General features: G+C 43.5%; 2 protein-coding genes and 1 pseudogene across 2 annotated transcripts; 2 read left to right on the forward strand and 1 right to left on the reverse strand.

Moving 5' to 3' along the window:
• LOC109224426 lies at nt 76–5,273 on the reverse strand (annotated as a pseudogene).
• On the forward strand, nt 11,361–14,102 carry LOC109223894 (pentatricopeptide repeat-containing protein At1g80880, mitochondrial). The gene is made up of 2 exons (XM_019388368.1): nt 11,361–12,030; nt 12,691–14,102. The coding sequence occupies exons 1-2, from the start codon at nt 11,432–11,434 to the stop codon at nt 13,733–13,735; spliced, it is 1,644 nt and encodes a 547-aa protein (XP_019243913.1). The 5' UTR covers nt 11,361–11,431; the 3' UTR covers nt 13,736–14,102.
• LOC109223895 (lamin-like protein) lies at nt 14,935–15,963 on the forward strand. Its single transcript, XM_019388369.1, has 2 exons — nt 14,935–15,372; nt 15,450–15,963. The coding sequence occupies exons 1-2, from the start codon at nt 15,219–15,221 to the stop codon at nt 15,779–15,781; spliced, it is 486 nt and encodes a 161-aa protein (XP_019243914.1). The 5' UTR covers nt 14,935–15,218; the 3' UTR covers nt 15,782–15,963.

Genomic DNA, 16,995 nt, shown 5'->3' on the forward strand with positions numbered 1-16,995 from the left:
AAAGTGTGTGACCAGAACCTGGAGTCACAGGCTATAGGGCAACTAGTAGAACTATACATCCAAAAGAATATCATACTATCCTACTGTCTGAGTCCAAAGAGACAGAAAATAGAAATCCAAAGAAACTCTCGACTGCGGTCGACATCGGAGGGAAAGCAGCTCACCGTAGAAGTCCCAAGTCTGCTCACGGATACGCACCGGAATGATAACCAGATCCACCTGCCTCAGATCCTGTACATTTAAGTACAGAAGTGTAGTATGAGTACATAAACAATATGTACCCAGTAAGTATCCCATCTAATCTCGAAGAAGTAGAGACGAGAGGTCGACTTGATACTTACTAGGGTCAATTAATATGCGAAGAGTTTATAATAAGCATGGATATCTCAAGCTATTTACATTTAATAATCGTGGAGTAACAATTCTTTCCCTAACACTAACAAGAATGCTTGTCTATAGTCTAAGCAAATATGTATCTCAGCCCTTGAAGGATTTCTAAGCAAAGCATATGCAAATAATCACCGTGGAACGTACGGCCCGATCCAACATAAAGTAAATTGTGCACTGCCGAGGGTCGAACGGCTCGAACCATAGATGCATCTATTACCCCGCTCGCGAATCACCCATGCGACGCGGTCAAATAGAAAATAAGCTCATTAACAAGAAACATTAACAACTAACATGTATACGAGGATTAGCCATACTCAGAAATACCAAGTATTCTTCTTTAAAGGACCAAACAGGATAAGGGTCATTCTCTAGTCTCCTTCTTCTTACTCAAAATAGTTCATATAAATCCGAATTAATCAACACGTACTAGAATGTCACGTAGAGCATGCTTATGGGTGCTAGACTACCCGGACTTAACATAATAGCCACTACGTACGGACTCTCGTCACCTACTGCGTACATAGCCCCCGAATATAATGACAATTAATTCAATTATTATACCTATGGGGACAATTCCTTCTTACAATGTTAGAAAGGAGACTCACCTCGCTCCGAAGCGCGCTTCCGATATCAAGAACAAGCCCAAACTCTCAATTTGGAGCCGAACGATCACAAACTAGTTAAAATAAGTAAGAACTAGTCAATAATGGCTTACAAGGCCGAATTCTAACTATTTTAGTAATTTCCCAACCCTTTCCACAAGTTTCCTAAATTCCGACCCCGGGCCCACGTACCCGGATTCCGAGATTTTTCGAAAGAAATTGTTCTCTACAACCTAAGGATCAATAATATATGATTTCTAGCCCATTTCTTAACAAATTCATGCTTAAATCTTAGTTTTATTAAAACCCTAGGTCTAGCTCTAACCCTTTGATTTTATCTAATTTTTAGTGTTTAATCTACCTAATATACATGTATTTAAACTAATAATGAGTGGAAATATTTTACCTTGAAATGCTAAGTTGAAACCTTCTCTCAAGAGTCCCGAAATCGCCCCAAGGTTGAGTGTAAAATGATAAAATGGTGTTTGAGTGCGAATTAAATGAAGCCTACTGCCCAGCGATTTCCGCTTCTGCGGTTAGGGGACCGCATCTGCGGTCCCGCACCTGCGAAGAGGGAGCCGCATCTGCGGAACTGGGCAAAAGGGGCTGGACCGCTTCTACGGTCTGAGGCCCGCATATGCGGAACCGCTTCTGCGGTTTTTGGGCCGCTTCTGCGGCTTGGGCCTAAGGTGGGTGGACCGCTTCTGCGGTCTAGGGGTCGCATAAGCGGAACCGCTTCGACGGTCTCTGGGCCGCTTCTGCAGTTTCCCTTGGCCTGGCCCCTTTCCGCTTCTGCGATAGATTGACCGCATCTGCGGTCCCGCTTCTGCGGTCCAAGAACCGCAGATGCGGTTATGACAGAAGCAGCAACTGAAAGTTGTTTTCTTAAATTTCCTACTTTGCTCGAACCTCGCTCGTTTGACGCTCGGGGATCCCGAGCCCCGCCCGAACATACCGACAAGTCTGAAATCACGAGGCGGACCTACTCGCACCCTCGGAACACTCAAAACAACGCTAAATCTAGGAATCACCCCTAAAACCAAATGAATCAAACTATTGAACTTCAAGTTCTTAGTTCTCCTCTAACGGGTCAAAATGCCCTTAAACTACCCGGATTGGCACCAAATTTTACGGGCAAGTCATAAACAACATTACGGACCTGTACCAAGCTTCGAAACCAAAATCCAAGCCCGATACCTAGGGAATCAATGATTACTTACTTTCTTTAATTCTTTAAAACTTCAATTAAACAATTTTAAATAAAAATTCATTACTCTGTCTAGGGACCTCGGAATTCGATTCCGGACATACGCCCAGGTCCCATATTTTTCTACGGACCCTCCGAAATTGTCAAATCACGAATCCAGGTCCGTTTTCCCAAAATGTTGACCGAAGTCAAACTTGGTCTTTTAAGAAAATCTTAAAGAAGCAAATGGACATATTTTTGCTCAGAACTCTTCCAATTCCCGAACCAATCGCCCCCCGCAAGTCGTAAATTAGTTAAAGCAAGTACAAGAGGCTTTATTTAGGGGAACGGGGTTCTAAAAGGCAAAATGACCGGTCGGATCCTTACATTCTCCACCTCTTAAACAAACGTTCGTCCTCGAACGAATATAGAAAGTACCTGGACTGCTGAATAAGTGGGGATATCTGCTCCGCATGTCCTCCTCGGACTCCCAGGTCGCCTCCTCGACCGGTTGGCCCCTCCACTGGACTTTTACTGCAGAAATCCCCTTGGACCTCAACTGGCAATCCTGTCTGTCAATAATGGCAACTGGCTCCTCCTCATAGCTCAAACTCTCATTTAACTGAATAGTGATGAAGTCCAACACGCGGGATAGGTCGGCATGATACTTCCGAAGCATCGAAACATGAAAAACTGGGTGAACTCCCGGTAAACTAGGGGGTAAAGCAAGCTCATAGGCAACCTCCCCAACTCGTCTCAACACCTCAAAGGGGCCAATAAACCTTGGGCTCAACTTGCCCTTCTTCTCGAACCTCATAATGCCCCTCATGGGCGAGACTTTCAGGAGAACCTTCTCGCCAACCATGAATGATGCATCCCGCGCCTTCTGATCTGCGTAGCTCTTTTGTCTGGACTGAGCTGTGCGAAGCCTCTCCTGAATCAACTTTACCTTATCCAAGGCATCCTGTACCAAATCTGTGCCAAGTATCATGGCCTCACCAGGCTCAAACCACCCGATAGGAGAACGACAACGTCGACCATATAAAGCCTCATACGGGGCCATCTCTATGCTGGACTGATAGCTGTTATTGTACGCAAACTCCGCTAAGGGCAATAACTGATCCCACTACCCTCCAAAATCAATCACGCATGCTCTAAGCATATCCTCCAAGATCTGCACTGTCCGCTCCGACTGTCCGTCGGTCTGAGGATGGAATGTTGTGCTAAGCTCTACACGAGTCCCCAACTCACTCTGTACGGCTCTCCAGAAATGGGAAGTGAACTAAGGGCCTCTGTCTGATATGATGGACACCGGCACACCATGCAATCGGACTATCTCCCGAATATAAATCTGAGCATACCTCTCCGCTGTATAGGTAGTCGCGACTGGAATGAAATGGGCCGACTTGTTCAACCTATCCACAATGACCCATACTGAATCAACCTTCCGTAAAGTCCGCGGTAGCCCGACTACGAAGTCCATAGTGATGCGTTCCCACTTCCATTATAGTATGGGCATCTGCTGAAGTAGGCCACCTGGCCTCTGATGTTCATACTTGATCTGCTGACAATTCAAACACTTGGTCACATACTTCACTATGTCTTTCTTCATCCCCCGCCACCAGTAATGCTGCCTCAAATCACGATACATCTTCGTAACTCCCGGGTGGATAGAATACCGCGAACTGTGTGCCTCCTCCAGGATCCTCTTCCTCAGACCATCAACATTAGGAACACATAGACGACCCTGGAGTCGCAGAACGCCATCCTCGCCAATAGAAACCTCCTTGGCACCTCCCTGAAGTACCGTCTCTCTGAGAACCGCCAAATGTGGATCATCGAACTGTCGGGCCCTAATCTCCCCCAATAACGACGACTGAGCAACCACACATGCTAGAACTCGGCTGGACTCTGAAATGTCCAACCTCACAAGCCTGTTAGCTAAGGACTGGATGTCCAGAGCTAGGGGCCTCTCCTCTGCTGGAATGAATGCCAAGCTACCCATACTCTCCGCCTTTCTGCTCAAGGCATCCGCGACCACATTCGCCTTGCCCGGATGATAAAGAATGGTAATGTCCTAATCCTTTAGCAACTCAAGCCACCTGCATTGTCTCAAATTGAGATCCCTCTGCTTGAACAAATGTTGTAAGCTGTGGTGATCGGTGTAAACCTCACAAGGCACCCCATACAAATAGTGCCTCCATATCTTAAGAGCATGAACAATCGTTGCCAACTCCAGATCGTGCACAGGGTAATTCTTCTCATGAATCTTCAACTGACGCGAAGCATATGCAATAACTCGCCCCTCCTGCATCAACACACATCCCAAACCAACGCGTGAAGCGTCACAATATACCGTATACATCCCTGCACCGGAAGGCAACACAAGAACTGGTGCCGTAGTCAGAGCTGTCTTGAGCTTCTAAAAGCTCTCCTCACAACCATCGGACCAATGGAATGGGGCACCCTTCTGGGTCAACCTAGTCAGGGGGGATGCAATAGATGAAAAGCCCTGCACAAATCGCCGGTAATAGCCTGCTAACCCCAGGAAACTCCTGATCTCGGTCATTGAAGTGGGACGCGACCAACTCTGAACTGCCTCAATCTTCTAGGGATCCACCTTAATACCCTATCCTGACACAACATGCCCCAAGAATGCCACTGACTCAAGCCAAAACTCACACTTGGAGAACTTAGCATATAGCTTCTGTTCTCGCAAGGTCTGAAGCACTACCCTCAAATGCTGCTCGTGCTTCCCCAGGCTACATGAGTATATCAAGATGTCGTCAATGATGACGATAACAAAGGAATCAATATAAGGCCTGAATACCCGGTTCATCAGATCCATAAATGCTGCTGGGGCATTAGTCAAGCCGAAGGACATCACCAGAAACTCATAGTGGCCATATCTAGTCCTGAATGCAGTCTTCGGAACAGTCCCGAATCTTCAGCTGATGATACCCTGACCTCAGGTCAATCTTAGAGAACACTCTAGCTCCCTGCAACTGGTCGAACAAATCATCAATACGAGGCAACGGGTACTTGTTCTTGATGGTGACCTTGTTCAACTGGCGGTAATCAATGCACATCCGCATGGTCCCATCCTTCTTCTTCACAAATAGCACTGGTGCGCCCCAAGGTGATACACTGGGCCTGACAAACCCCTTTGCTAACAACTCCTCTAACTGCTCCTTCAGCTCCTTCAACTCCTTAGGATCCATACAGTATGGTGGAATAGATATAGGCTGAGTGCCTGGAGCCAAATCAATACAGAAATCAATATCGCGATCCGGAGGCATGCCAGGAAGATCAGAAGGAAAAACATCGGCGAACTCTCGGACTACTGGCACTGAATCAATCGTCGGAGACTCTGCTGTGACGTCTCGAACATAAGCTAGATAGGCCAAACGCCCCTTCTCGACCATGTGTCGAGCCTTCAAGAAAGAAATAACCCTGCTAGGCATATCAACTGTGGAACCCTTCCACTCCAATCTCGGCGATCCTGGCATCACTAGTGAAACAGTCTTGGCATGGCAATCAAGGACGGCGTGATATGGAGATAACCAATCCATGCCCAGGATGACCTCAAAATCAATCATATCGAGCAACAGAAGATCAGCTCTAGTCTCGAAACCACAGAAAGTGACCACACAAGACCGGTAGATCCGATCCACAACCATAGAGTCACCCACAGGAGTGGACACATGAACAGGAGTGCCCAAAGGCTCTGGAGAAATAACCAGGAAATGAGCAAACAGAGGTGACACATATTAGTAGGTAGACCCTGGATCAAACAATACCGAAGCATCTCTACCACTGACGGAAATAATACCTATGATGACGGCATCTGAGGCCAATGCATCTGGCCTGGCCGGAAGAGCATAGAATCTAGCTGGAGCGCCGGCTGTCTGGCCTCCACCTGACTGGGGAGTAGCTGGCTGACCTCTCCCTGTCTGGCCTCCACCTCTAGGACGGCCTCTACCCGTCTGCCCTCCACCTCTAGGTGGCTGGGCAGCTGGTGCCGGAGTCTGGGGCTGCTGACCCTGCTGTACTGCCTTACCCCGAAGTCTGGGGCAAGTCCTCTTCAGGTGATCCGGATCTCCACACTCGTAGCACGCTCTAGGCACCATAGCCTGCTGCCCTGAAGTCTGAGTCTGCTGACCCGAATACCCACTGGAAGAACCCTAGATAGCTGGTGCACGATAGGAACTCTCTGGCATGGCGCTGAAAGGAGCACTAGAGGAATCCTGATACCCAGAATACCCGCCGGAGGAACCCTGAGTAGCTGGTTGGCGGTGAGAACCCTCTGGCATCGCACTGAAATAAGGCCTTGCTGGGGCACCTCGGGGAGGGGGTGGTGGTGCTGAGTGTGAGGGCCTACTGGGCTGACCCCTCCCGAAGTGGCCTCTACCCCTAGCTGGGGCACCTCTCAACTCTCCTGAAAATCTAGCCCTCTTATCCTGCTGCATCTGCTCTCTACCCCTCATACGATAACCCTCAATCCTGCGTGCAATCTCAACCACTAGCTGGTACCCTGTACCCATCTCTACCTCTCGAGCCATACCCGACCGGATGGTGGGATGTAATCCCGCAACAAACCTCCGCACTTTCTCTGCCTCTGTGGGAAGTATCATAAGTGCATGGCGAGACAACTCAGAGAACCTCGCCTCATAATCGGTCAATGACATCTGACCCTGCTCTAGGTGCTCAAACTAATACCGCAGCTCTTCCCTATCAGAGGGCGGAATGTATCGATCCAGGAATAACTGAGTGAACTGACCCCAAGTGAGGGGAGGAGAACCTGCTGGCCTGCCAAGTGCATAGGACTGCCACCATCTACGTGCCCTGCCCTCAAGCTGAAAAGTAGTGAAGTCAACTCCATGCGACTCCAATATCCTCATGTTGTGCAGCCTGTCCCTGCACCTGTCTATGAAGTCCTGAGCATCCACATGACGCTCACCCCCGAAGACTGGAGGGTGAAGCCTGGTCCATCTGTCCAATAACTTCTGTGGATCACCATCCACAGCTGGCCTGGGCTGGGGTGCCACTGCAGCAACTGGATGAGCCCCATCTGCGGGTAGTACACCCGGAGTCTGATACACTGCAACTGCGTGACCTGGAGCCTGAGCAGTAGGGGTCTGGGCTCCCCCCTGCCTGTGAAGTAGCTGGGTCTGCTGGAAATAAACGAGCCTGAGTCATAGTGTCCATGAACCATAGCATGCGGCCCATGACCTCCTGAAATCCCGGCGCTGTCATGAAATCCGCCGGGGTAGGCTCAGCTGCGGGCACCTCGTCCTGCTCCTCCATAATAGGATCCTCCACAGGATCTTCTGATGGTGCAACTGGAACGGCTCTGGGTCGCCCTTGTCCCCTACCACGGGCCGGTGCCCTCCCCCGGCCTCTACCTCAGCCTCTAGCAACGGGGGGAGCAGCTCCTCCCGGGAACGGAACGTCAGCGGTACAAGTTCTCACCATCTGTGAGAGAATAGAAGAGGGAAATTTAGTGCTCTAAGCACTGCACAATAGGAAATGAATAAAGAGTAGTCTTTCCTAATACCTTATAGCCGCTCAAAGATAAATACAGACGTCTCCGTACCGATCAACAAGACTTTATCAGGTTTGCCAATAACTCGTGAGACCTACGTGAACCTAGTGCTCTGATACCATGTTGTCACGATCCATTTCCACAATAGGTCATGAGGGCGCCTGACACCCTTGTCAGGCAAGCCATTGCGGAAACATTACTAAAATTCTTATGTTGCTTGTTAATTAGAAAGAAGTGGAACAAAAACTTAACTTGGAATTTAAAACAGAAGAGCGAAATATTGTAGTAATATAATTACACAACCCCAAAATAATCGTCTACCAAAGTGTGTGCCAGAGCCTGGTGTCATAAGCTATGGGCAACTAGTAGAATATACATACAAAAGAATATCATACTATCCTACTATCTGAGTCCAAAGAGACAGAAAATAGATATACAAAGAAAGACTTCTTCGGCTCCGGGTCGACATGGAGGGAAAGCAGCTCACTATAGAAGTCCCAAGTCCGCTCACGGATACGCACCGGAATGATAACCAGATCCACCTGCCTCAGATCCTATACATTTAAGTACAGAAGTGTAGTATGAGTACATAAACAATATGTACCCAGTAAGTATCCCATCTAATCTCGAAGAAGTAGAGACGAGAGGTCGACTTGATACTTACTAGGGTCAATTAATGTGCGAAGAGTTTATAATAAGCATGGATATCTCAAGCTATTTACATTTAATAATCATGGAGTAACAGTTCCTTCCCAAACACTAACAAGAATGCTTGTCTATTGTCTAAGCAAATATGTATCTCAGCCCTTGAAGGATTTCTAAGCAAAGCATATGCAAATAATCACCGTGGAACGTACGATCCGATCCAACATAAAATAAACTGTGCACTGCCGAGGGTCGAACGGCTCTAACCATAGATGCATCTATTACCCCGCTCGCGAATCACCCATGCGACGCGGTCAAATAGAAAATAAGCTCATTAACAAGAAACATTAACAACTAACATGTATACGAGGAGTAGCCATACTCAGAAATACCAAGTATTCTCCTTTAAAGGACCAAACAGGATAAGGGTCATTCTCTAGTCTCGTTCTTCTTACTCAAAATAGTTCATATAAATCCGAATTAATCAACACGTACTAGAATGTCACGTAGAGCATGCTTATGGATCCTAGACTATCCGGACTTAACATAATAGACACTACGTACGTACTCTCATCACCTAGTGTGTACGTAGCCCCCGAATATAATGACAATTAATTCAATTATTATACCTATGGGGACAATTCCCTCTTACAAGGTTAGAAAGGAGACTCACCTTGCTCCGAAGCGCACTTCCGATATCAAGAACAAGCCCAAACTCTCAAATTGGAGCCGAACGATCACAAACTAGTTAAAATAAGTAAGAACTAGTCAATAAAGGCTTACAAGGCCGAATTCTAACTATTTAAGTAATTTTCCAACCATTTCCACAAGTTTCCTAAATTCCGACCCCGGGCCCACGTGCCCGGATACCGAGATTTTTCGAAGGAAATTATTCTCTACAACCTAAGGATCAATAATATATGATTTCTAGCCCATTTCTTAACAAATTTCATGCTTAAATCTAAGTTTTATTAAAACCCTAGGTCTAGCTCTAACCCTTTGATTTTATCTAATTTTTATTGTTTAATTTACCTAATATACATGTATTTAAACTAATAATGAGTGGAAATAACTTACCTTGAAATGCTAAGTTGAAACCTTCTCTCAAGAGTCCCCAAATCGCCCCAAGGTTGAGTGTAAAATGATAAAATGGTGTTTGAGTGCGAATTAAATGAAGCCTACTGCCCAGCGATTTCCGCTTCTGCGGTTAGGGGACCGCATCTGCGGTCCCGCACCTACGAAGAGGGAGCCGCATCTGCGGAACTGGGCAAAAGGGGCTGGACCGCTTCTGCGGTCTGAGGCCCGCATATGCGAAACCGCTTCTACGGTTTTTGGGCCGCTTCTGCGGCTTGGGCCTAAGGTGGGTGGACCGCTTCTGCGGTCTAGGGGTCGCATAAGCGGAACCGCTTCTGCGGTCTCTGGGCCGCTTCTGCGGTTTCCCTTGGCCTGGCCCCTTTTCGCTTCTGCGATAGATTGACCGCATCCGCGGTCCCGCTTCTGCGATCCAAGAACCGCAGATGCGGTTATGACAGAAGCAGCAACTAAAAGTTGTTTTCTTAAATTTCCTACTTTGCTCGAACCTCGCTCGTTTCACGCTCGGGGCTCCCGAGCCCCGCCCAAACATACCGGCAAGTCTGAAATTACGAGGCGGACCTACTCGCACCCTCGGAACACTCAAAACAACGCTAAATCTTGGAATCACCCCCTAAAACCAAATGAATCAATTTATTGAACTTCAAGTTCTTAATTCTCCTCTAATGGGTCAAAACGCCCTTAAACTACCTGGATTGGCACCAAATTTTACGGGCAAGTCTTAAACAACATTACGGACCTGTACCAAGCTTCAGAACTAAAATCCGAGCCCGATACCTAGGGAATCAATGATTACTTAGTTTCTTTAATTCTTTAAAACTTCAATTAAACAATTTTAAATAAAAATTCATTACTCGGGCTAGGGACCTCGAAATTCGATTCCGGACATACGCCCAGGTCCCATATTTTTCCACGGACCCTCCGAAATTGTGAAATCACAAATCCGGGTACGTTTTCCCAAAAAGTTGACCGAAGTCAAACTTGGTCTTTTAAGAAAATCTTAAAGAAGCAAATGGACATATTTTTGCTCAGAACTCTTCCAATTCCCGAACCAATCGCCCCCCACAAGTCGTAAATTAGTTAAAGCAAGTACATGAGGCTTTATTTAGGGGAACGGAGTTCTAAAAGGCAAAACGACCGGTCGGGTCATTACAGCCTTAATCCAAGAACTTACAATCCTTTGATTTATTCAGTGGATAACTTTCATCCCAAACCCAATTCCCGTAAAAAAGATTACAACTTTCTGCTCCCTTTTCCAAAAAATCCAACTTTTTAGTCTTGTTATATGGAACAGACGATCCATTGAGCCCAATCCACGTAGCAAACAAGGATGTTTGCTGATACAAACGAGGCCCTTTGTTTACTTTTCTGTAATCCAACAAAAACAGGCACAAGAAAAAGCAAACAGTGAAGAAAAAGCAGCCAAGTACACCTGGTGATGGCTCAAAAAGCTTCAAGCGTTTGAATATCTTGAAAATTTTAAATTGGGTCATTGTGTTGAAGAATCTAGGAGATGGGCTTTGCACAAATCCGGTGGAAGGAGGAGGAGATCGGAAATTTTAATGGGATGAGGGAAGAGAATGTGATGTATCAAAGTAGAGAGAGAAAGAAAATAGTGTAACTGATTAGCGTATTTAGTGGCTTAGGGCTAGGAGATAATCAAAATTAAATATTTTGCTATAAACCTTAAAAGGTATCTATAGAATATAATTTTTTTAAATGATATTTATTTAAAATAAATAAGGTGTTAACTTTTCCTATATGAGGTAAAAATTCCTATAAAAATCTCTATTCAAAAAGTCAAACAGTAACCCATGGGCCTGATCAAATTGGTTTTGGGCTTAGAATAATTGCGTCCAATTGTAAAATCCAATGGCTTCTGTAGACTTGAGCTAACTGAGGTTTGTTGTTTCCACAACAGTTAAAACAGCAGAAGGAAAATGGAGATTTCTCCGGTTTGACTGTGAAATAATGCGGTTGCTCTGTCTTGCACGAAGGCTCTATAATCCTCGCCGTCTCGCTTCTAAGCATATAATTGGCTCCATAGCTCCTCAGCCTCCTTCCTTGTTTGCTCCAAAACCAGAACTAAAGCGCCATTTCTTTGGGGCATTTCGTCAACCATTTGTCAGAACGTGTCATACTACACCAGCCAAGCCCCCTTTCTTCAGCTCCGGCAATTCAACTTGCTACGAAATCATCAATTTCGATAATTATGTGGACACATTGCGTGAAAAATCTCAACTTGATGTTAGTCAATTTGTTGGGATTATACAAAAGGCCAATGATTTTGGTTCTGGTGATGAAGCCATGTTGTTTCTTGATGAATGCTGTGTTAAACCAAACAAAGACTTGGTCTTTTTGGTGATTTGGGAGTTGAGAGACCAGTGGAAGTTGGCTTATTTGCTGTTCAAATGGGGTGAGAAATGCAAATGCCTTGAGGAAAACACGTGGTGTTTGATGATATGGATTCTGGGCAACCATGGTAAGTTCAGTACTGCCTGGTCTTTGATTCGAGATCTTCTTCAGATGTCAACAAACATACAAGAAGCGGTCCTCGTCATGATTGATAGGTAAAGAAATAATCTCTTTTTTCTTTTAGTTTCCTTTTCCCATGTTTGTGACATATACGCATGATTGAAGTTTCAAAATAATTCATTTTCATTCAGAGTAACCAGAGTAATATGACTTCTATATTTTTATCAGTTCATCTACACAATTACTGAGAATATGTTTTAAACATGTTTACGCTTTTACTATAGGTCCTATGCTTTATAGGGATGGTTTAGCCTTTCAAAGATTGTACATGTGGAAAATATAGAGAGCTTATAGTACCTCTTTGTTGTATTTGCATATAATATTGGCTCGAGATGAGTTTAATTGGAGTAACATGATCAGTGAGGATTCATATAGCCGACCCCAACTTGTTATTAGTAGTAGTTGTATCTACATAATTGCTGAGAAGCGTCTATTAACTAAATCATTGAATTCAAGCATTAAATGGTTGATATTAGTACTCTTACCGAAAAATGTTACTTTATAATTGCTCTATCTAGCTAGAAATGTTGTTTCATAGTTTCACTAGGTCTAGTCAGCTCTGTTTTTCAGAATTAAGGTGCTTCTTATATACTAGTGATATTCCCGATAAGAGGAAAATGCTATGCAATAGTTTGAGTAAGATGATTAATTGCTTAAGATGTTGTTTAACATTGTCGTTCATGATATTCCAACAGATATGCTGCTGCAAATAATGCTGGTAAGGCTATACAAACATTTCAGATAATGGAGAAGTTCAGTATGTCTCCTGATCAGAGAATATTGCTGACATTCTTGAATACTCTCTGTAAGCATGGCTTTATTGAAGAAGCTGAAGAATTCATGTTTATTAATAAAAAGCTATTCCCCTTGGAAATTGATGGTTTTAATATTATCCTTAATGGATGGTGCAATATTATGGTTGATGTATTTGAAGCCAAAAGGATATGGCGAGAAATGTCCAAGTGTTGTATTGAACCAAATGGTACTTCTTATACTCACATGATTTCCTGCTTCTCCAAGGTTAGAAATTTGTTCGATTCACTTAGACTTTATGATGAAATGCAGAAACGGGGCTGGGTTCCAAGCCTGGAGGTGTATAACTCTTTGATATATGTACTGACTTGTGAGAATTGTGTGAAGGAAGCTCTTAAAATTCTTGATAAAGTGAAACATATAGGTTTACGTCCCGATTCTAGTACATACAACTTGATGATACGTCCTCTATGTGAATCGTCTAAGTTGGGTGAGGCTAGAAGTATATTAGCTCTGATGGAAGAAGACAATATCAGTCCAACTATTGAAACATACCATGCATTTCTTGCAGGTGCAAGTCTAGAAGGAACTATTGAAGTTCTTAACTCTATGAAACGAGCTGAAGTTGGTCCAAACAGGGACACCTTTCTCTTAATTCTTGATAGTTTTTTGAAGTTGAAACAGCCTGAAAATGCATTGAAGATATGGGCAGAGATGAAGCAGTATGAGGTAGTGCCCCAGTCTGCACATTATTCTCTTTTGGTGGGAGGACTTGTGGAGAGCAGGTTATTCTCCCAGGCAAGAGAGTTATATTCAGAGATGAAATCCGGTGGAATTCTTGATGACCCAGGTCTCCTGAAGTTCTTAGAGCTACCAACTGGTCCAAGAGGGCAACGAGATGTGAGAGATCCTAAACATACTAAAAAGGGGAAACCTTCAAAGCATCCAGTGCACAGGGTGATCAGAAGTGAAAAAGGTAGAAGGTAATTAAATGATGGTTGAAAGATTGTAGCTCATCCGAGCCTGATGGATGCCTTTAGAAGCTACCATAAATCTTTGACCGTGCAAGTTATGTAGATTTCTTATGCTGGGACCGGGTTAGCATCGGTTTTGGTTGCTTCTAAAGATAATTGGCCGGAGTCCAATTTGCCAGAGTATTCTCTAGATTGTTGATATGGCTGCCCGAGTAGCCTAGTTTGAGAACGTGTTCCAAGAACATTTGAGCATTGCCAAATCTGTTACATTGTCAACCTTGGCAAAATCTAGGTCATTGCATTGCCTTTCATATTGGTTCATCAACATCCGATATGACAAGCCATGCATCATATAAGTGACATTTTCTGCTCATTCTCTATGTGATTTTGCTTCAGTAACTGATGCCAGCACTGAGCCATGTCTTTGGGTCTGCGGTCTTCATATAATCAAAGAATGAAGTTCAGACTGTTGTAGATAAAAGGCATCAGGTGAATCCTTGCTGAACTAATATACCATGCAGTTGAATCAGTTTAGGTTGCTAAATTGGATATAGGTATATAATCTAAGTTATCCTACCCGATTATTGGATATGGAGTTAACTAGAAAGAGTGCACATCGAGATACGGGGACAGACTTCTCATTGCTTTTGCGAACACATACCGCAGATTGCGGTATTACTGTAATCGAGAAAGATGAAGTGCGCTGTGGTGGAATTGGCCTAATATAGTATAGTAGTACTCCCTCCGTTTCAAATTAAATGAGTCAGTTTGATTCGACACGGAGTTTAAGGAAAAAAAGAAGGACTTTTGAAATTTGTGGTCTTAAAAGCTTAAGGGGTAAAGCTTTGTGGGGCTATGACTTTTGTGTGGTTATAAAAGCTTCTCATTAAGGGTAAAGTAGGTAAACTGAGGAGTTTAATGTTGAATTATTTCCAAATTTAGAAATGTGTCATTTATTTTGGAACAGACAAAAAAAGAAAGTAATTCATTTAATATGAAACTGAGGGAGTATTACTTTATTCCCATCAAGAAAATTTCAAAGGTGAGTTAAGTAATAATGTCATCGCTGCAACTTGCAACTTGCAACGTGATTGAAGGGTGGCTCGTTCCACACCGGTTGTACTAACATACTCATTGAACGTGATTTTGTCTCTGGCGCTTGCATTATTCAATTGGCATTTACATTTTACTTTAAAATGCATGATTCCAAATGTTTTGGTGGTCTCCAGAGCCTAAAAAGAGTAAAACAAACACTACTTTTGGAAAGAAAATCAAATATATACGAGAATATACATCATAATTTATAGAAACTATATTATTTATTCCCATAAAAATAACAAATGGATAACGGTCATCTAATTTGCTTTGGATGTGTATATAATGGTGGCTGGGACAAGTACAGTCAAAAAGTAGGACTAGCTCAGCTGGCTATTTCCTCAACCAACCATTAACCAGTCACGTCCAGCTCAGGGCTTCTGTCACTTAGGCTTATCAACATGGCTCTCTCTGTTCTCTTTTTCCTGCTCCTCGCCGCCGCTGCCACCGTCAACGCCACCGACCACATCGTCGGAGCTAACAAAGGCTGGAACCCTGGCATCAATTACACCCTTTGGGCGAACAACCAAACCTTCTACGTTGGTGACTATATCTGTACGTATTATACACTTTATAGTACATATTTTGCGTCTTTGTTACTTCTCTAACTTTTCTTTCTTGTTGGGTGACAGCATTTAGGTACCAGAAGTCACAGTACAATGTGTTTTTAGTGAACAAGACGGGATATGATAACTGCACAACAGAAGGTGCACTTGGGAATTGGACCGGCGGAAAAGACTTCATTATGCTGAACAAGACCCAGAGGTATTACTTCATTTGTGGCACTGGCGGGTGCTTTAATGGCATGAAGGTTTCGGTGGTTGTTCATCCTCTTCCATCTCCTCCGAAGTCAGCCATTTCTGCTGAGCATTCCTCCAAAAAGTCTGCTGCGTCGGTGGCGGCGCGTGGAGCTATGAGCTTCGGTTTTATTGGATTGACATTATATGGTTCAGTTTGGATCTAGCAAGTTTGGTCTTAATTTCTTGTTTGAGATTGTTGTGCTACCGTAGCTCGATTAAACTCTGAAACTGCCACAACCACAATTGTCCAGTGTGTATCTCTCATTTCGAATTTTTTATTATGTCATTCTTCAATTCATTATTGTTCTTTTAATTTCACTTATCAAATGTCTCTTATAATCTGCAATTGTTTCTGCAAACACCATTTTTACTGCTTTATGTCATTGCATTCTCTATAAAATTTCTCAGCTAATTATATAAGAGCGAAAAAGGGCCAAAAATACCCCTATCGTTTGGTAAATGATTTACTTCAAAGTTCCGTCTATCTATTGGTTCAAAAATACACTCGACGTTATCTTTCGGACTAAAAATACCCCACGACTAACGGAAATTTCTATGGTCCCTTTTAATGTGCTGACAGCACATAATTGAGACACGTGGCTCCCTAATCCGACTTGATTTCTACCCGCCCCAGATTTAGATCCGCCCCAATTTTTTGAATTGAGCCTGTTCTTCAACCTTCGAAGTTGCTTTGAAAATTCACCCAAATCCATCTCAATTCTATTCCAAACTCCCTCAAATTTCAAATTTAAGCTCATATTAATGTCCCCAGTAAAATCTAATAACACACCTTCAAAATAAGTTACAATTTCAAAAAACCCCAATTTCAAACCAAGGTTTCAAAAGAGTTTTAATGGAATTACAGCTTCTTCTTCAAGGTTCTCATTCTCAAATCAGTTTGCATTGATGTATTTAGGCTCAAAGTATATTAACCAACCGATTCCAACAATAAGTGACGAATTTTTAGATCAAAATAAAATTTTACTCCAAATGAGTCTTCGAAAAGCTCTTCGTTGAAATTCTCCTGGTTTGCTATTGATTTGGAGACTATTTGTGAATACACATTGTCTTGTTGAGTGAAACACTTGGAGAAAAATAGTCCACTATTGAAGAACCCCTTGCAGCTTCGCTTGAAAAGACTTCCAATCTGAATTTTTTTCTCAAAATTGATTTGATGTTGCTAGAAATTAATTGTTAAACCTTGATATGGAGTTTGGTTGGAACAAGAATTTGTAGCTCCGCCTGAAAAATTTAGCCACTGATTTTTTGTTATTTAGAAAAAGTGATGGAAATGGAGGAAAAAGGGATAAAGATCTTGGGTTAAGGTTGAAAAATTTCAATGGGTTGATCCAATAAACTGGGGTGGGTTTAAATCTGG

This window comes from Nicotiana attenuata, chromosome 3 (assembly GCF_001879085.1).
Source record: "Nicotiana attenuata strain UT chromosome 3, NIATTr2, whole genome shotgun sequence".
Lineage (NCBI taxonomy): Eukaryota > Viridiplantae > Streptophyta > Magnoliopsida > Solanales > Solanaceae > Nicotiana > Nicotiana attenuata.